This window comes from Kwoniella newhampshirensis, chromosome 4, assembly GCF_039105145.1.
Source record: "Kwoniella newhampshirensis strain CBS 13917 chromosome 4, whole genome shotgun sequence".
Classification (NCBI taxonomy): Eukaryota; Fungi; Basidiomycota; class Tremellomycetes; order Tremellales; family Cryptococcaceae; genus Kwoniella; species Kwoniella newhampshirensis.
The window spans coordinates 554,996-569,075 of record NC_089958.1 but is presented as its reverse complement, the minus strand read 5'-3'; the positions used below and the strand labels follow the sequence as shown (position 1 = coordinate 569,075).

General features: G+C 52.2%; 6 protein-coding genes across 6 annotated transcripts; 2 read left to right on the top strand and 4 right to left on the bottom strand.

Moving 5' to 3' along the window:
- Positions 1 to 295: 295 nt before the first annotated feature.
- Positions 296 to 3,388, top strand: IAR55_002198 (uncharacterized protein; the record flags this gene model as incomplete). Its single annotated transcript, XM_066945315.1, has 5 exons — positions 296 to 1,803; positions 1,858 to 1,934; positions 1,993 to 2,024; positions 2,097 to 2,500; positions 2,557 to 3,388. 5 exons carry the CDS (start codon positions 296 to 298, stop codon positions 3,386 to 3,388), a joined length of 2,853 nt encoding a protein of 950 aa, XP_066804004.1.
- A 287-nt stretch (positions 3,389 to 3,675) lies between these two features.
- IAR55_002197 (uncharacterized protein) lies at positions 3,676 to 5,244 on the bottom strand (the record flags this gene model as incomplete). Its single annotated transcript, XM_066945314.1, has 7 exons — positions 3,676 to 3,808; positions 4,001 to 4,095; positions 4,318 to 4,647; positions 4,736 to 4,799; positions 4,917 to 5,001; positions 5,071 to 5,138; positions 5,213 to 5,244. The coding sequence occupies 7 exons, from the start codon at positions 5,242 to 5,244 to the stop codon at positions 3,676 to 3,678; spliced, it is 807 nt and encodes a 268-aa protein (XP_066804003.1).
- A 317-nt stretch (positions 5,245 to 5,561) lies between these two features.
- Positions 5,562 to 6,496, top strand: IAR55_002196 (uncharacterized protein; the record flags this gene model as incomplete). Its single annotated transcript, XM_066945313.1, has 4 exons — positions 5,562 to 5,607; positions 5,686 to 5,745; positions 5,820 to 5,965; positions 6,152 to 6,496. The coding sequence occupies 4 exons, from the start codon at positions 5,562 to 5,564 to the stop codon at positions 6,494 to 6,496; spliced, it is 597 nt and encodes a 198-aa protein (XP_066804002.1).
- Positions 6,497 to 6,908: 412 nt separating this feature from the next.
- Positions 6,909 to 7,644, bottom strand: IAR55_002195 (uncharacterized protein; the record flags this gene model as incomplete). The annotated part of the gene is made up of 2 exons (XM_066945312.1): positions 6,909 to 7,229; positions 7,438 to 7,644. 2 exons carry the CDS (start codon positions 7,642 to 7,644, stop codon positions 6,909 to 6,911), a joined length of 528 nt encoding a protein of 175 aa, XP_066804001.1.
- Positions 7,645 to 8,169: 525 nt separating this feature from the next.
- On the bottom strand, positions 8,170 to 11,515 carry IAR55_002194 (urease; the record flags this gene model as incomplete). The annotated part of the gene is made up of 12 exons (XM_066945311.1): positions 8,170 to 8,267; positions 8,327 to 8,434; positions 8,489 to 9,044; positions 9,102 to 9,234; positions 9,291 to 9,373; positions 9,432 to 9,722; positions 9,774 to 9,965; positions 10,025 to 10,134; positions 10,195 to 10,312; positions 10,374 to 10,873; positions 11,071 to 11,365; positions 11,492 to 11,515. 12 exons carry the CDS (start codon positions 11,513 to 11,515, stop codon positions 8,170 to 8,172), a joined length of 2,508 nt encoding a protein of 835 aa, XP_066804000.1.
- A 751-nt stretch (positions 11,516 to 12,266) lies between these two features.
- Positions 12,267 to 13,798, bottom strand: IAR55_002193 (uncharacterized protein; the record flags this gene model as incomplete). The annotated part of the gene is made up of 4 exons (XM_066945310.1): positions 12,267 to 13,277; positions 13,399 to 13,483; positions 13,537 to 13,573; positions 13,648 to 13,798. The coding sequence occupies 4 exons, from the start codon at positions 13,796 to 13,798 to the stop codon at positions 12,267 to 12,269; spliced, it is 1,284 nt and encodes a 427-aa protein (XP_066803999.1).
- Positions 13,799 to 14,080: the final 282 nt, after the last annotated feature.

The following is a 14,080-nucleotide window of genomic DNA, read 5'->3' as shown; positions in this document are numbered from 1 at the left end:
TTTGTTGATCTTTCAAACCCCTAGGCATCACATACGATCCGGTCATGGCTCACTAGTAGAGGCCGGACGAGTCAGACGGGCATTCCGCTTCTCGTCATCGTCATCGTCATCGTCAGGTCATCTCCACAACGTCCAGTACCGTCACCTTGGACGACACGATACTTTATACCGTCATAATTCGAACCGGATCACGACGATGATCCATTACCAGGAGTCAACATAATCCCACCAGCATACTACCCTTCATCCTCTAGTTCTGCTCATCGTCGTCCTTCAGACTTCCGTCGGTATCAAGATGGAAGGCATGATATCCCGCCATGTCGCACCGAGTTCATCCCCTCAATCCATATTCTTCCAACAACCCAAATCTGGCTCGACCATCAGTCAATCCCCTTTGAAAGGTCCGAGGAGACCGACAGTGGCGAAGGGAAAGGTGATAGTGCGAGATGGGGACAGGAAGGCTGTGAAGAGCTTGAAGACTAGGGAACTCTCGCGGACGCCTAGTTGTCCCACTGTCGTTGAGGGGAAGGAGCTGCTGGCGCTGGGTGCGGGTGGGAAAGACAAGGGGAAGGAACAGACTATTGAAAAGGAGAAGAGCAAGCTGGATGGGAACACTCATCAATTTAATGGTCCGTCTTTGAAGGTGCTGAATGGGACAGGAAGACATAAGAGCGATAGGCAGAATGCCAAGGAGGTGTCGAGCAGGAAGGGGAAGGAGAAAGAGAGGAACCCCACAGCTGGATCGTTCTTCATCAGTCTGACCAAGACTCGGGACGATCTCGATGCGACATACGATCATCTGAATCACGCCAACAACAACGGTAGGACAAAGTCGTCCATCCTCGTTCGCGATGAGGGTAAAGAGAACCTTCCCAAGCTGGTAAAGAGAAACTCCAGTCCGTCCAAACGGCCTAGCGATGGTGTATTACCTTTTGCTCAACAGGCGAACCCGACTGCTACACTGAATCAGCCGAAAAAGAATAAGGCAAAGAAGACAAGAAGTCCCGTGATCACTGGATCGTATTCGCGGGCTCCCAAATTGTCCTACCCCGATATCGACAGCGACTCTGATTCACCAGACGAGCTCTCGCTTGGTTCTACTCCGCCTCGTCACAAGCATCTTATCTACGACGACAGAGGATCACTTCCTCCTCCTCCTTCTCCTCCGCTCCCTGCCGGGATCGCCGCATCACAACGAAATGGCAAGACGAAGAAGAAGACGAAGCGTGACGAAGTGAATTATATTCGATCCAGCAGCCCCTTGAGTGAATCGGGTACGAGTCAGAACGCGAGGATGAGGACGCAGGGAGTCTTGGTCCCCGCATCCGAGGAAGATCTGTTTCTGTTGACTCCGAGAGTCAAGAATACAAAGAGATCCAGTGAGGAGATGAGTACAGACCCGCAGGAAGAAGAGCGAAATGTGAAGAAGGGTAAGAAGAGGGACATGACAACGGGCAGAGGGGCAAGGACGAGCTTCACCGATTCGCAAGGTCAGGACAAAAACGATGAGACATCACGACCGAAACTGAAGACGACAAAGTCCAAAGAAGCTCGTTCTCAGCAGGAATCTGCCTCAACGATACAGACAAAGCCACAAGTCACATTGAGTTTACAGCGAAGAAGAAGAAGAATCATGAGCGAGGCCGAATCCGACGCAGAAGCTGAACTGAAGAAACCAGCAACATCTGAAAAGGGGAAAGCGATGTCACAGGGGACGAAATCAGCCGGACATTCATTCTTTCAACAGCTCCCGACGCTGTCTTCAGATAGAGATGAATTTGATTATGGAATCCTCGACGAGAGGTGAGTCACTAACACCAATGCGCACGTGTTCTAGCTGAGCGCCCAAATGAATAGCGCCGACATAACAGCGGTGATTGAGGAAGGGTTCGATGATGAAAATGGGCTGTCCGAAGAGGAGAAGGACTATCTGGGTGAGCCTCAGCAGAGCCATTGTATCGGGATCGAAGCTGATCTGAGGAGCATCATTAGTTCGATTCAGTAATGCGAATGACCTCTGTCCCGTAAGCGCAGCTCGCCTTCCTGGCGAACTGATAGCCTGATATGCGAGCTGACGTTCTGTGTTTGTCTTACAGTACTGTTCTCAGCCTCTGCCTACCGAGCCAAGCTCCCACCTTATCAGGCTTCGACTCAAATTGGAAGCCATCTCACGGCCACGTCCTACTGCTGAGAATGCAAACGCTAGACAGCTTGCTTGGCAGCAGTACATCGACTTCTGTTCTCTTCATCATGCGGAGTCTACCATCATACCGCTGGGCATAAAATCAGGCTACCCAGAAAGAATCCACTTCGTGAACCTGGAAGACCGACTGGAGAAGGGATGGGTGCGACAGGAGTTGTATAAGATGATCGAAAATCCTCAAAGGTCGAGGCTCTTCAGGGAGGTCAAGGAGGAAGTAAAGAGGGTGGGCAGAATGAGATGGGGAGGCATTGGTCATCAGTCCAAAGAGGAGAGGTTAGCTGCGGTGAAAGCGGGATAGTGAGTGGTCATTTATTCCTCGCTGAAGGCGGCAGTCCTAACCGAACGTGAGCTAGCTTTGGCGAGCTAGGTCGCATTGTCATGACGGATCATTTTCAACGCATGCGCAATCGTGGTCTACTCCAACCGTCGATTCCACCTGCGAGATCGTCTTCCAGTCACAACCCAGTCGCCATCCACCCTCTGACCGCCAACGACTTCATTACCACCATCCTGGTTCCGGAAGCTGCTATCCTGCTCATCATGTCTGATCAGGGTGTCGATTCATTCGACGAGGAAGCATATTTGAGGGCAGCGGAGATCAGAGCGAAAAGCGCAACGTATGGAGAATGGAAGTTCCGGACGGACGATGAGGCTGCTCAAGATATACTGGAGAAGATCAGGAATCGAGAGGGCGATCGACAAGAATATGGATACGGAATAGAGAAGAGTGGTTCAAAGAGAAGCATTCTGAAAGAGGTTGGCACCGAAGTAGAAGACGATGAAGATGATGAGGACAAGGAGAATAAAGAACCTTTCACGGTGCGGCTGGCTCAGAAGGCGACCGTAGACAGAGGCGATCGACAAGGGTCGATGTCGGCATCAAACGAATCGATCGTTTTCCTCGATACGACGCCGATCACAACCCCGTCTTTCAAAACAATGGTCCAAACGAGGAGAGAAAGGTCGTCGATTGCAGAAGTGCAGAACGATAACGGGAAGGCGACTACTATCAGCAAGTCGGCGGCGCAATCCAACGGCGAATATCAGTCTGAACGTGAACCAGAAGCCCTGCCAGTCAGCTCTCAAAGGTCGATCAGTTCGTTTGGCGATGGGTGGAACGATGACCAGTGGGCGATAGTTGTGCAAGAAGTTGACCAGACTGTCAACGGACAGGACATAATCTGATAAGCGAGCATCCAATGAGCTCCACCGTCATCGATCAGTATGGGAAGTAGTCATAACGTTGTAGAGAAGTTGTCATTCGTATGTTTTCCGTCCCTGTCATTACCGCACTGGTGTGTATATATTCATAGGAGACAGACATTTGTTTGTACCACGACATACATCATTCAATGCCATTTCATAGTCTCTGATTGACACACCAAAGCCACGCTCAACGACGATCGACCCGGCCGAGACTTTGATCGCAGAGACCAGCCATAGTATCATACCGTATCCAATGATTCATGGGGTTACCGTCCTCGACGTTTCTTACCTCCTTGACTTTGACCGGCGGTAGCACCCGACCTGTTGGGGGTACCGGCTGCTGGCGCGGGTACTTTGGGCGTAGGCTCTTCCGTCGTACCTGCTAACATATTGGACAATCTACCGTCGGCGTGAGAAAACAGTCAATCAGCGTCTCGCCTCGATGGGAACTCAGGATCTCAAGATCTCGATCCTGTGAAGACAAGCGATGATGAAGATCAAAAAAAAGCTGTGGGTCGAAGCGAATCACAGAGTGGGGAGCGACATATCGGAGAGGAGTCCATGTAGAAAGTGTTTCGAAGGCTAACTCACGATCCTGCCCAATCCATATTCTGAACACCGGCCATCTTCTTCCTGGTCTCTGCCATCTCTTTGGCAGTTTCTGGATCTAGGTCCGCCATGCTTGCCTATAAGCGTTGGGTCGAATTATCAGCGATGCGTATTCCTGGTGTCCGATCATCTCTATGAAACCCTCTTGCACTCGATGAACGGTCCTTCCTATGTGGTCTCAAGAACGGCTAGGCGAGATCGCCGAGGCCCTCTCCTCGTTCCTCGTGCTTGCACAAAGGGCACATATTCCTTTCCTCACCTTTTCTCATCCCAACAGATAGACACTCGCTCAGACTCACCATCATCTTCGGCATGCCCCACATCATGACCGCACTGAAAAGCATCATCAACACCATCGGCGATTTCAGCATCCCCAGGACATTCATCCCTCCCTTGGGCATGAAATAATCTTCTTTACCGAGGGGACTGATCTCGATGGGATGCGGGAGGGAAGATGTGCTGGGCGGTAAAGGTTCGCGGGAAGGGTTGAAGAGCTGGATATGGATTTTGTATGGTGGGGTAGTCGAGGAGACGGGTTCTTGCTTGTCGCTGTCGTCGTCGGTTGGAGGAGGAGAGGGCGTGGTCTGGTCGGATAGGGACGATGGTTCGGGTAAGACTGTGATGAGGAGCTGCAATGTGTTGACGGATAGCGGAACCCAGCTTGATCAGCTTCGTGCGCTTTGCTCGCCATGACGTGCTCGACTCGTTCTCGCGTACTGGATGGAAGACATAGCCCGGAACGAGAGTCTCAAGTACATGTTCTCCTTCATCGACATTGTTTCTGCAATGAGTCATCCAAGGAGGTTAGCAAGATGACCGTGTTCCCCCGGCGGCGGCGGTATCGCATCACAGGCAGATATCCTTGCTTTGATCCCTGGAAGAGATGCTTCACACTCACATTTCGAACGAACCATCTTTCTTGATCCACACTTTCGCAGATCCATAGTCCAATGATACCTGACTAGAGGGCGCAAGTCCGGCGCCTGTACCCAGAGAGAGTCAGCAATCCCATCTTACAGCTGTAGCAACACAGATGTTAGCGAGCGACATACGCGGCAAGAGCTGCGAAAAGGCTATCTGTCCAGAGACGGTCACGGCTGTTATGACGGGAAGTAGCGAGCTGTGAGATCAAGTAAATCGTTCGTTGGCTCAGATCGTCAAGATAAGAGGACAAAGCACATGCAAGGGACATACAGAGTCGCGAGTAGGGAGGCCGAGACACGCATCGTGTCAGCAATCAGCAATCAGGGTGAATTTGGATTTGGTTCGACGACCAAGTAGCGTTGTCGTGGAAGGTAAAGTTCTGTGTATAGAGAGAGGGGAAGATGGAATTGGACAATTCGGCGACACGTCCGGTTGTCAACGTCCGAACGGATTGCTTTATCGATCACTCGGACAGTCACCATTCTTCCGACTTCTTGAACCTCTTCTTCACGGTGATATTTGAGTGGCAAAGCTGCATACGAGCCACCAGTGCATGAGTCGAAACCTAGATATCGGCACAGCTGCATATTCCCGACCGTGTCCCCAGATACACACGACAATGGCCCAAAGACACCTGTTCGCAGCATTTGACGTTTCTCGACAAGGTGATTGTTTTATCCATCCATCTCCTCACTGACTTGCTGTTTTTTTCGTGTGCTGATCTGTCCAGCCATAAAAAACAGTATTCTATCGTACTCCATTATCAATAGGGATAGTCAACCTCAAACCCCTTCTACCAGGCCGTCAGTCAATGTCCTCTCCTCACCCCATGTACGAAACCAACCTGTACTTACTGAATATCCTCCTTTCTGATCAGACGTACTAATCGTCCCGAGACGGGTCGTGCCGCGCTTAGCGGACCTGGAACCGAGCGAAGTGTCCGACTTGTTTCTCGCCGTGCAACATGTCGGGAAAGTGCTCGAGGAGGTGTATAAGGTGCAAGCTATGACGATCTCATTACAGGTGGGTTGAGACCGAAGACGTATAGGTGTACTGATTACTGACTGCTGATCGCCAATCTTCCTCTCCCATTTCGTCCCTCACCCTTGTTAATTCTGTCTGCCGTGGCTCCGACCCACTCAATCAATGTCTGGCTCCGACCCACTCTCGCTCTATCTCGGTCCCGTCGTCAAACATCATCCAACTCAGGACGGAGCTGTAGCCGGTCAATCCGTCCCACACGTCCATATTCATCTGATACCTCGTCACTCTACAGATTACGACGGTAACAGCGACGAGATCTATCCGAAACTCGAAGAATCAGAAGCGGGATTACAGACAGATCTCAAAACGTCCGACGTTCCAGAAACAGATTCGGACCATTCTCCCCCTCACAAGGGGAAACGGAGGTCTGGTGGGCCGGTGGATCGGGCGGAAGATGGTGATGGTGTACCGAGGAGACGGGGAATGGAGGTGCCGAAAGACGCAGATCGAAGACCTAGGAGTATGGAGGAGATGGAGAAGGAAGCGAATTGGCTGAGTGGGTTCTTCTGAGTGCTGCGACGACGGGTGGAGAAGGTTGTTCTGGAACATAGGGGACATGACTGGTCGTGAAGCGGGTTGATTTCCGTGCGTCTACGCGGTCAGATAGAATGGCAATCTGGATAGAATGGCAGCCTCGCTTTGATAGGCCTGTCATGTCGAAGACAGTAGTAGTAGAATTACAAGTGTACAGACTCCCTCACAGACCAATGCCGTGAAACACAACCTTTCATAGACACATCGTACCAGCATGAACACTTGGACGATCTTGACCGGCTTCACGGCCACTGTCAGGACGACTCCCTCCTGACCGCATCCTTCGTCCTTGGTCTTCAAGCCCCGTCATGCGCCTCACCTTCTCCCCGAGTCATGGAACGAGCACATCCTAAGGGCTCTCACTTGTTCATCCTCCTACCCATCCCGCTCAGACCCTCCTCTCCAACAAAATCGCCACAAAGCTCAACGCCCATGCTACCCCATAGAGCGGTACCCTCGCCAAATGCCTTTTCTCCCAACCCTGGACCAGATCCCTCCCTTCGGACCTCCTCACCTCGACCCCGTCCTTCTCCAGCGCATGCAATCTCGCGTTGATAGGGAGTAATCCTACGACGAGAGTGGTGGGGAGGATGGTGAGGGAGAACAAGCCGGACAATAATGTGAGAAGACGGATGGATGGAGAAGGGTGGTAGTAGGATGTGGCGAGGTTGACGGCAGCGTTGAACATGGAGGTGCCGACGACCCATTTCTGTGGGGACAAGACATGAGAAAATACATCAGTAACGTGCGTTTGTCCGTTGGCGGATATCGAGAGCGTATCAGGTAAAAGGTGTGTGTGAGAGAGAGCGAGCGAGTGACCCCACGTCCGATACAGCTACCTGGGATAGACACTGGAGGCAACTCGGAAGGACGAGGGAAGGGTGAGATGATAGAGTCAACGTCAGGAGGACACCCACAGCAGCCGAAGCAAAATACACGTTCCACATCCTGACCCTCTCCTGCTCCGCGATATCCACCTTGCCCAACTTGCCATTCAAGAGCGGGATGATCCCTCGCTGCGCATCGCTGATATTGGTGAAGAACACGTAGGCCGTCCCGATCCCGCCGAGAGCCAGGGTGATGCTGGGTGCGGGGAGGGAGAGGAGCGTGGATGTGATTGTCATCGTCGACTAGATTGGCCAACGGCGTGTCGTGTATGTTAGGTATATGGAGGATGGTTCAGAGTCGATAGAGTGAATTACTCGTTACCAGTAATGCCGCAAAGCTTGCTGACTCTAGTTGACAAGTGGATGAGGAACGTGCTTTCCTCCATGTCCTCGTCGACTCCCGCTGGTTATATACACCTACTCGTGCATCTCATGGGAAAACACAAAGGTCACATGAATTCTCCCGTTGCTCGGGCTGTGAATCGGAACATCACCTTTATCGGCAACTGTTATCTTTGACCCTTTTAGCCTTCTAGCTCGGTGAGTCACCACGACCAGTTCGGTCACTCTTCACCGACTTGCTCAAGGTAACCGCAAAAACGACATAACCCGTAATCATCTCGGCATGTTTCCATTCATGTAACTTCATATGCGGATCAATGACACTGCTCACTCGTATCGTACAATCAAGCGTTATACCGCACAAGCACACCTGCTACCTTCTCTTTTTACTCGGTCATCTCATCTCGTATCTGCCCGCCATTAAAACACAAAGTGCTTCTTGGTGAGCGGTAGCGAGGTCGCCGGAGGAGCATCACAAAGCACTCCGTCTGCATGCACCTCGTAAGTCTCCGGATCGACTGATCATCGAGTCACGTCTGTTAGCTAGCGCCGTGCACATTCTAAGCGTAGTACTTACCGGTCATCTTCGGCATCGCATCGTTCAGCTTCATATCCTTCTTACCAATCTTCCTGCAATTCTTGACGGCTTCTGGTCTCTTCTTGAGACCGTACTCTTTGATGAAACCTGATGTGCGTGGTCAGACTTCGCCTTCACGCCTTTGAGACAGGCCGGACTCACCTCCATCAATCGACGCTTGACTGACCCACACCACTGAGTTTAGAGCGGCGGCAGATGGCTGAGCGCCCCACATGGGCCTTCCGAACACCGGTTGGACAGTCGGGATAGACGCATTGGCATCCCCCATCTGTGCCCAGGCAATGACACCACCCTTGAGAACCATCTCTGGCTTAGCACCGAATGTCTCGGGCTTCCAGATCACCAAATCGGCAAGACATCCCACTGCGACTTGTCCGACCAAGTGGGACATGCCATGAGTGATGGCGGGGTTGACAGTGTATTTGGAAATGTATCGCTTGATTCGGTTGTTGTCGCTCTTGTCACTGTCGCCTTCGAGTGGTCCACGAACGTCCTTCATCTTCGCAGCTGTTCGCCATGTTCTCGCTACGACTTCACCAATCCGACCCATCGCTTGTGCATCACTGCTGATCATGGAGATCGCACCGGTGTCTTGAAGGACGTCTTCTGCTGCGACGGTCTCCGCTCGGATCCTAGAGTCGGCAAAGGCGATATCCTCGGGTATTGATTTGTCCAGATGGTGACAAACCATCAGCATCTATGTGAAACATCGAGGAATCAGTACGCGAACGTGAAAAATCTAGTGCCATCTTACATCAAGGTGCTCGTCCAGCGTGTTGACGGCGTATGGTCGGGTGGGGTTGGTGGAACTGGGCAGGACATTCTCCTGCTCTACCACAACGATAATGTCCGGGGCGTGACCACCACCCGCTCCCTCAGTGTGGTAACTGTCCATGAGTCAGTACGACGGCTTGCACTGCCAAAAAAACGACCGCTGACGTACGTGTGAATGGTCCTGCCTTTGATTGCCGCGAGTGTACTCTCAACGTACCCACTCTCGTTGAGCGTGTCGGTATGGATGTTGACCTTGAGGTTGATATTAGCACCGCCATGCGTGCCGATAAGGGGTTTGAATTCTGCTCACCTGGACATCATACTCATCTCCAACGATCAGAGCTCTATCAATAGCTTCCGGGGTCGATCCCCAATCTTCGTGTAATTTCAAGCCGCATGCTCCGGCTTCCACAATGTCCTTCAGTCCCTTGGTTCCAGCATCGTTTCCCTTGCCGGTGAAGCCAAAGTTGATAGGGATGGTATCTGTTGCCGCCATCATATTGTGCATGTAAAATGCGGAAGATGTACAGGTCGTGGCATTGGTACCGTCTGCAGGTCCCGTACCACCGCCGACAACAGTGGTGATACCTGATGCGAGGGCCTAATTCAACTTCGTCAGCTTCGTGTTGCAGTGCAGTACGGAAAGACGTGCCTCGCTCCAGAGTTGTGTGCAGATGTAATGGACATGGACATCCAATGCACCAGCGGTGACGATCAACTTTTCGCCAGCGATGACTTCGGTGTTAGAACCAAAGATCATGCCTTCAGTAACACCATCCATAATATCAGGATTGCCTGCCTTGCCGATACCAGCGATCTTTCCGTCCTTGACGCCAATGTCGGCCTGAGATGGACGGCATCAGCTCGATATCACCACGGTGCTGCCCGTCTGTTCAGGCTCACTTTGTAAATACCGCTCCAATCAATGATGAGAGCGTTTGTGATGACGAGATCCAAAACTTCAGCATCAGAACGGTCGGAGGCTTGACCTTGTCCGTCTCTCAGCACCTTGCCTAAGGACGTACTTGTTAGCCTTAGGGTACATGGAATTGCCGCTGTCGAAAGGTACTCACCTCCCCCAAACTTGCACTCGTCGCCATACACTGTATAATCCTTTTCCACCTCGATCCAGAGGTTCATATCCGCAAGCTGAACCTTGTCGCCGGTGGTGGGACCGAACATCGATGCGTACTGCAGAGAGATGACTGTTCAGCTTCCCCGGCTTGAATCTCAGGAGCTCGAATGGACTTGCCACTTCTCTGTCCATCTCTACGACGGGTGCATCTTCCACTTTGTCCTGCTTCTTATGTCCAAACCCGCCCTTTTCTACCAGGTCCTTGACCTTAGTCTCCCTCAAGCTCTCGTGGAAAGGACCACTACCCAACCCCGAGCCACCGTACAACAGCTTCTCCCCTCCCACTTCCACCATACTGACCGTCTTCCTCTCTCCCGGCTCGAATCGTACCGCAGTACCCGCCGCAATGTCGAGATGACATCCGTACGACAGGAGTCTGTCGAAAATGAGCGAAGGGTTGGTCTCGAGGAAAGGGTAGTGTGAGCCGACTTGAATAGGTCGATCGCCCTCGTTCTTGACCTCGAGGAAGAATCGTCGCCGACCGACATTGAGTGGGATCTTCTTCTTGATACACACCACAGCACCTGGGAGGTATGTGTCGGGTTTGGGAGGTTCGGGCAGTGGGAAGAGATCTTGCGATGGAAGGGGGAGGAAGGATCCGTAAAGGGCATTATTCACTGGGTGGAGACAGCTGTCAGTCTCGTTCTGATTCAGGGCGGCTACGATGGCAAGTCTCGGTACCACTGGAGTAACTTCATTCCGCTATTCCCAACAATGGTTCCTCTGTCCCCCTTGATTCGCACCGCATACCATTTTACTCTCTCTTCCCAGAATCCTCACCAATGGGATGATCGAATTGCACAGATTCACTCACAATCTCCATCATCTGAACTTATCGGATCATGAACCGTGACCAAAAAAGTGCCATCCGGAAAAGTGCCCTCGACCTGAATATCATGTATTCCCTCCGGAACGCCAAACATGACATGTCTCCTGCCCAGCATCTTCTTCCCGAGATCCATGAGCTGCGCGACGGAATGGTTGCCATCCCTTATGAATTCGTGGAGCTGAGAGGCGATGAGGGCGATGGCTTCGGATTTGTTTAGCTGAAGTCCTCGGGCGAGTCGACGTTGTGCCAACGAGCCCAGTGTCGTGAGGATGAGCTTGTCCTGGACGCCGAGGGGGAAGGGAAAGGGAGAGCGAAGCAGAGGACATCAGCTGGTCTTCTCAGTTGATCGCGAAAGCGAAGCTCGGGAGCGATGAGGCGGAAATGGGTACCACAAAGGACGGCTCACTTGCTCTCGCGGTAGAAGGTGCATGTTGAGAAGAGTCAACCAAGGCTCGCTTCAGAAGGGAGTCAAAGAGTCCGCTCGTGCAACGATCTACCAGGAGCCGATCTATAATGGTCTGAGCACAACAGGGGAGCTACGGGCTTGATGGAATGATGACCAAGATGACTGTTGAGACAGAGTGAGAGCGGGAAGACACAGGAGAGGGATGTTGAGAAGCCGGACTCAATCGTCCAGGTTCAACTCGAGTCAGGCACCGAGACAAATAAATACCCACCAACTCTTTCCTTATCTCTAATTACATTCCGGGTCAATCGGATTACCATTCATTAACCTAGAAATCATAAGGGATTAGGAACGTCTGATAGCATGACCAAGTCTCTTCAGCTTCTCAGCACTTCATCCAACGACCACGCTTCCACTCTGCGCGCTGAACCGGGCTACACTTCAGCGAGCATCAGTCAATCTACCCGTCATGACGACGGTAGGCTGAAATATCAGGTACCATTCAGCCGAAGCAGTAACCGTAAGCGCTCGATTCCGGCCACTGCTGCTAGCAAGAGGATCAAAAGTGACATTGCTAGCAAGGACTACGCTGAATATGAATGCTATGGTAACTGAGGACACAATCGACAGATGTGTCACAGTATTGATTTTTGGGTCATACCTGAACAAGCCGTCCTTCAGAATCTCCTTAGTAAATGTCCGTATCCGTTGTCGTCACTACACACGTATATACACTAGAGCTCCCTCGCACTCCGCGACCGTCCATCGATCATCGTTACAAGAGCATGCCAGCAGCAAGTGCAACGAGTCCGACGGCGAGACCGAGGACATCACCTCGAGCGGCCAAGCTCTTTCCGGCGGCAGAGCTGGAGGATGACGACGCCGAGGCGCTGGGGCTAGAGCCAGCGGAGCTCGCGGAGGCTGATCGACTGGCACTCCTGCTTCCTGTGGCAGAAGGAGCAAGGGATCCAACACCAACAGTGGCGGACGACGATGAAGATGCAGATGCAGAGTTGGTAGAGTTGGTGGTTGAGTTGGAAGATCCGCCGGACCCAGAGAGTGAATAGCTCATCCTCTGCCAGGTGGCTCCGGAGGCGACGGTGTAGTCGGATCCGACGGGGCTGCTCAAGTAGTTGATGTTGCCTGAAGTATCGATCTGAACCAGAGCATAGGGGGAGGCGGCATAGGCAGCGGCGTTGTCTTGAGATGAGGGAGCGGGGAGGGTCTGCGTAGAGTTGATGAGATTGGTTGCAAAGGGGGCGTCGGAAGTGACGGTGTAGTCACCCAGATCGGTCCAGTGCGTGAGGATGTAGGTGTTGGAGAAATCGTTGGGGACAAAGACGATCTGGTAAGGGACGTTGTCTCCGGCGTTGGGAATGGACACAGCTTGACCAGCAGAGTCGGGGAAAGCAGTACCGCTGAATGCTTGGGCGGTAGGTTGGAAGTAAGCAAAGTGAACGACGAAGATGTCTGCAGAACCAGCGGCTGTGCCGGGAACCCCAAGGTAGAAGATGTGGTTGGCGGCTTGAGCAGCAGTGACGGTGTATCCGCTGACGGAGAAGCTGGGGTTCTCGACAGCTTGCCAATCAAGAGCAGATCCACTGGCAGAGTTGGTGACACTGCTCATGTCAAGTTGATACAAGCCGGAACCGGTGGTGAGGGTGAAAAGGGTGTTGGTGTCATGATCAAGGACGGAGGAGGATCGGGAGTTTCCGAGGTCGGAAGGTGCAGAGGAGGTAGATTGGGTTGACCATGAATCGGAAGCGAAGTTGTAGATGTATATTTTCTATGACAACGAAAAGAGGTAAAGTGATCAGCATGGTGTCAGATGATATCGTCGGGACGCGCGACGCCAAGAGTATGAGGACGTAAAGAATGGGATCTCCCAGAAAGAGTTCGGTACTCACGCTCAAGTCGCTGTCGCCACCGATGACGTACATTGCATTGTTGGTCTGCGAGAGGATACATTGGGTGTTGCTACCGGTCCAAGGACTGTAAAGGGCACGGTCAGTCCTGTCCTGCTCCTCGAACTGACAACAACTCACGGTCTACCAGATGTTGAGAGAGGACTTGGGCTGGGTGCTGATTTCCCCGGGGAAAAAAGAAACACGCGCGTCAGTCGTCTAGGCAACAGAACGTCCAAGATGTTCGCTTACATGCCCAAGTGTCGTTGGCCCCGAGCTTGACATCGGAAGAGCCACCGAAAGCATATAGATTCCAGTTTGCATCGAACTGGACGCAAGGCACTGCTTGTACTGAGACGGCGAGTAGGGAGAGGACGGACGCGATGATGAGAGTTGACAGCATGGTGGGCGACTGGTCGTTTGTCTGATCGGATCGAATATGATGACGAGCGGGAAAAGAAGGTATTCTATGAGTTAGACGGGTATGGTTTCTCTTGATGGTTCAGTTCGTTGTAGAGGCCAAAAGGGGGATGAGAGATGAGGGAGAAAGGAGGTGTGTTTGGGTTGTGTTTTGTAGTTGACCAAGGCTTGAGGGATGTGCGATGGTAAATAGTCAGTCAGGTAATCAACCATCTGCACAGCGTACGATCCTAAAAATACACAACGACGCGCTTCCTTACTTTGT